Source organism: Diplotaxodon limnothrissa, linkage group LG17 (genome assembly GCF_057381915.1).
Source record: "Diplotaxodon limnothrissa isolate DT_005_m linkage group LG17, D_limnothrissa_male_GT1.1, whole genome shotgun sequence".
Taxonomy (NCBI): domain Eukaryota; kingdom Metazoa; phylum Chordata; class Actinopteri; order Cichliformes; family Cichlidae; genus Diplotaxodon; species Diplotaxodon limnothrissa.
In genome coordinates, this window is record NC_140612.1 from 17,047,689 (window position 1) to 17,052,788 (window position 5,100).

Sequence of the window (5,100 nt, forward strand, 5' to 3'; positions counted from 1 at the left end):
CTGGGGCAGTCATTTGCTGAGACCAGTTGGCAATGAGGGGAAAGAGAAGAGACCAGAAAAAAGACAGGACACAAGGAAATAGTAGTGGTTTATAAAGTGAAAAGAAAAGTGAAAAGACCTTACTAGTATTTATTGTAATGTGTTGAATACTATATTAAACAATTTGCAATGAACATTTCATTTACTATCTGTACTATTAAACATTTAAACCATTACAGAGATCTTTTGCATGTTTCCATGTAGCATACAAGAAAATTAAGCAGCACAGCTCCCACCCGTAACCTCATATGCACATAGTGAAGTCATAAGAATAGACCTGGAACATATCTTTGCCAAAAGTTTGCACTTTTGCCTTTCTCAGTTAAGTGAATTTCTCCTGTACTTTGTGGGATACAGGGCCAGCGGATACTGTAACAGTAGAGGACCCAAACTTACTGGTCATAGAGCCAGTGGATTGGCTGTCCTTGTAGAGAATTCTTTCAGAGCCAAAGACCTCAGCCTTCTTTGGCAGACCATTTGCATCTTGAACAAAGTTCTCTCTGACCATTAGGATTTTTTGAGATCCAGGAAGGTCTCCTGGTTGTAGAGGACCTCCCTCAACATAGGAAGCCTGATTCCCCTTCCGCACTTTCATTGACCCTGCAGGGACCTTACCCTCTACAACCTTCATGGTCTGAGAGCCAGACAAGTTTGTAGCTTGGATCAAGTTTGCAAGACTCCGCTGGGCACCACTGTTATCCACCAGCACCATGGTGGGCTCCTGGGCTTGTCCACTGGACAAGAGAGTGTTTCCCTGAACAAATACTCCTTGGGCAGGTCCAGATTGCGTGTTGTTAACCAGTATCAGGCCTTGAAGGTTGGTGGTTGGTGCTTCAGCCAGGATCATAGTGTTCTGAACCTGTGGTTGGACTACGTAATGCATTGGCTGCAACACAGGAGTGGTTGTGTAGTAGACAGGCTGCTGTTGCTGTATTAGAACCATCTGGCCTTGATTTGCCAACCCTCTTGTCATTGTATTCATCCCTTCCCTCACTGCAGTTGTACTTTCCTTTGCCATTTCAGAATGCTTGGTTGTCTTCATGACCATACTCTGCTCCACTTTGGGCATGGTTGGCTCCAGTTTGGGTGGAGGGGACAGTTTTTGTACACTCACCGAACTTGAAACTGAGGTTGGAGGATTGTTATAGACATTAGACACAGGAGGTGGCACTTGTTTGTCATCATAAGAAATTTTCTCGCCTCTGCACACCTCCGCGAGAGTCTTGAATTTTGGTCCAAGGTTATCAAGAAACTGAAGATCATTGTCTGACTCCAAAAGGCTACAGCAGCCTACTGAGCCAGCAGAGGACCCTTGGCCCTCATAATCATACACCAACAAACCATCTTTCACGCCAAGGTTATCATTTCCATCAGTGACTTTCTGTTGAAGTAAAAAGGACACCATTATTCAGATAGTATTTTTCATGTCAACTCTTGGTATGTGCAAGGAATTTTTATGAACAACTAAATACGTTTTCAGCCTTAAGGGCTAATCAAAACACGTCCCTGTAATTAATTCAAATCTCTGCTTTGCTTTTCATTAGCTACTGAACCTTTCCAACTCATGAGATTTCTTACCTGATCGTAATATTGCCTCAAAAAGTGGTCTGGCAGAGCCATCCCATCATAAAGTCCTACACCTCCCAACGATTCTCTTGTCTCAGTCTCAGAGTAGAAACCACTTGGATCCTGTTGGTTCATGCCCCAAATTTCTTTTCTGTAACTACCTTGGTAGTTAGCCCCGTTCAGCCTATTAATGGATCCCACAGATTGTGCGAAATCAAAACTGCCCAACGCATCCATTGCTACAGGTTTTTGAGCCATGGCTACATTTAAGACATCTCCATCCAGTTGTGTTGGCAAGTTCAGTAGTGGCACGTCCTATAATTGCGCCAAAAATGTACATGTTAGTACAAAGTTAAAAATCACTTTGACACAACTTTCATGTAGGCATCACCACATTAGCCAATATTCTTCAGTGCAGTGAAGAAAATACAATTCTCACCGTGTTCTCTCCCTGACGTTCAGTATGGTAGTTGATGAGATGTGACTTTGTATCAAATGGCATCTCAGTAAAGAGGTCTGGGAAGGTTGCAGCACCTCCACATTTGCAGAAGAGTAGCAACAACGGAATCACTGCAAAACCAAGTTTTAATTAACCTTAAATGTAAGGTATGAGGGTGCAGTAATCCTTCAAGGAAGAAGCTATAATTTATATACACAATAAAGTAACAATAAATGTATCATAGTCTTACATCTGTCAGCAGCAGCTGTTTATTTAAAAAACTTTAAGGTGGTTTCCCTCTTCTCTTAATTATCCAAAACCAAAACCAATACATTATGGAAATTAGGATGAATTAACACTTACACAACAAGAGTAATAGGCCCAGGAGTAACAGCCCAATGCCTGCAGGTCCCAACTTCGCTTGTTTGCTTGGCTGACCCTTGGCGCCTTTTTTTCCACACATGATTCCATCCTCACAGGTGCAAACTTCAACCTTGACTTTCTGTGGATCTTGACACATGTGCCCCTGCTGATCCTTCACCAAAAATTCCACCTCATAAATACCAGGCCAAAGAGACTCCCGAGACCGCAAGATAGCTGCAGTGTCTGTCAGAAAACAGAAAAATATGTGAAACAAAATGAACATGAATTAGATTATATAATTTCTGTAGAAATTGTGGTGGGATTGTTGCTACTGCCTTAATAAAATTCAATTCAATTTTAATTATCCAACAGTCGCCTCAAGTTGCTTTATATTGTAAGATAGATCCTACAATAATACAACAGAGAAAATGCCAACAATCATATGACCCTCTGAGCAAGCGCTTTGTCATGAGTGGGAAGGAAAAACTCCCTTTTAACAGGAAGAAACCTCCAGCGGAACCAGGCTCAGGGAGCGGTGACCATCTACTGCGACTAATTGGGGTGAGGGTAAGAAGACAGAAAAAAAGACATGCTGTGAAAGAAAGAAAGAGATTAATAACAAGTATGAGTCAATTCAGAGAGGCCTATTAACACATAATGAGTGACAAAGGTGACTGAAGAAGAAATCAAGAAATCAATGCATCATGGGAATTCCCCAGCAGCCTAAGCCTAATGCAGCAAAACTAAGGGAGGATTCAGGGTCACCTGATACAGCCGTAACTATATGCTTTAACAAAAAAGGTACTGTACTTGATCTGGGGTTTGCTGCTTAGTTAGCTAAAACAAATCTCAAAGTAGCCAGCATATTAGGCTACAATTGTACTGTGCCTAATAGCATGTCTAATAAAGTTGGTAGGGGTGTAGCTGATGATGTAGCCAGGTACACAGGTGCACCTTGTATAAGTACATGGTGTGGTACTTATACAGCTGTGGTGGCAGGGAAGGGTTTTTGGAGCTCCAACATGTGAGAGGTGAAGCTGTGGATTCAGGAGAAGTAGTGGAGGAGGACTGGGTGGCAGTCTTTATTTTCATGACTATTTACATTGTAGATTCTCACTGAAGGTATCAAAACTATGAATGAACACATATGGAATCATGTAGTAAACAAAAAAGAGTGAAACAACTCAAAACATGTTTTATATTTTTGATTCTTTAAAATAGCTACCCTTTACTTTGCACACTTTACATTCTCTCAATGAACTTCATGAGGAAGTCACCTGAAACAGTTTTCCAACAGTACTGAAGGTGTGCCCCAGAGAGACACTTGTTGGCCCTTGTGCCTTTTCATTCCAAAACATCTAACTGGGTTCAGGTCAGGTGACTGTGGCCATCTTGTGTGGCACTTCATCAATCTCCTTCTTGGTCAAATAGCTCTCATACAGCCTGGAGGTGTGTTTTGTGTCGTTTTTCTTTTGAAAAATAAATGATGGTCCAACTAACTCCATACTGGTTCAGTGTGTCTGCTTGTTGCTTTTCCTGAGTGGTGGTTTCTTAGCAGCTATTTGACCATAAAGGCCTGATTCATGCAGTCTCCTCTGAATAGTTGATGTAGAGACTGACTCTCTGCTGGAACTCTATGGGGCATTTACCTGGGCTCCAGTCTGAGGTGCTGTTAACTTGCAATTTCTGAGGCTGGTGACTCAGATTAATTTATCCTGAGCAGCAGAGGTGACTCTTGGGCTTCCTTTTCTCATGTGAGACAGTTTTTTTCATAGCGCTTGATGGTTTTTGCCACTGCACTTGGGATACACTGGGATACATTCAAAGTTTTAGCAATTTTCCAGACTGACTAACCTTTACTCCATAAGTAATGATGGATTGTCATTTCTCTTTTCTTAGCTGATTGGTTCTTGCCATAATAGGAATTCTAACAGTTGTCAAATAGGGCTGTCAGCTGTGTACAAACCTGATTTCTGCACAACATAACTGATGGTCCCAACCCCATCAAGAAGAAAAGAAACTCCACAAATAAACCCTGACAAGATACACCTGTGAAGTAAAAACCATTTCAGGTGACAACATCATGAAGCTCACTGAGAGCTGTGTTGTTGTTTTTTAACAATTTTTCCTTTGCTACATAATTCCGTAGTGTGTATTATATAAAAAAATATTCCCGGCTCGCCCCTGCAGGCAGTCTTTATCCTCCTAGCTTGGGTCCTCTACCAGAGGCCTGGGAGCTTGAGGGTTCTGCGCTGTTCCTAGGACTGCGCTCTTCTGGACAGAGATCTCAGATGTTGTTCCTGGGATCTGCTGGAGCCACTCGCCTAGCTTGGGGGTCGCTGCACTGAGCACTCCAATTACCACTGGGACCACTGTTACCTTCACTCTCCACATCGTCCCGAGCTCTTCCCTGAGCCACTGGCACTTCTCCAGCTTCTTGTGTCTCTTCTTCCTGATGCTCCTGTCAGTTGGTATTTGTTACATCTATCACTACAGCCGTCTTCTTCTGATTGCCCGCCACTACTATGTCTGGTTGTTTAGCCATCACCATTTTGTCCATCTGTATCTGGAAGTCCCACAGGATCTTAGCTCGGTCATTCTCCACCTCCCATTTTGACCTCAGGACTTTCAGGCCATAGTCGGCACAGATGTTCCTGTATACTGTGCTAGTCACTTGGTTATAGTGTTCCATG

The 5,100-nt window shown here is 42.6% G+C and overlaps 1 protein-coding gene across 1 annotated transcript in view; it reads right to left on the bottom strand.

The window, feature by feature from the left end:
• Window positions 1–361: 361 nt before the first annotated feature.
• The window catches only part of LOC146614810 (desmoglein-2.1-like), a 19,385-nt gene continuing 14,646 nt past the window's right edge, over window positions 362–5,100 (bottom strand). Inside the window, exons 11-14 of the mRNA XM_085376872.1 lie at window positions 2,408–2,650; window positions 2,045–2,175; window positions 1,618–1,920; window positions 362–1,420 (exon numbers count right to left, since the gene is read on the bottom strand). Coding sequence (XP_085232998.1) covers window positions 362–1,420; window positions 1,618–1,920; window positions 2,045–2,175; window positions 2,408–2,650 — 1,736 coding nt within the window. The remainder of the gene's footprint in view (window positions 1,421–1,617; window positions 1,921–2,044; window positions 2,176–2,407; window positions 2,651–5,100) is intronic.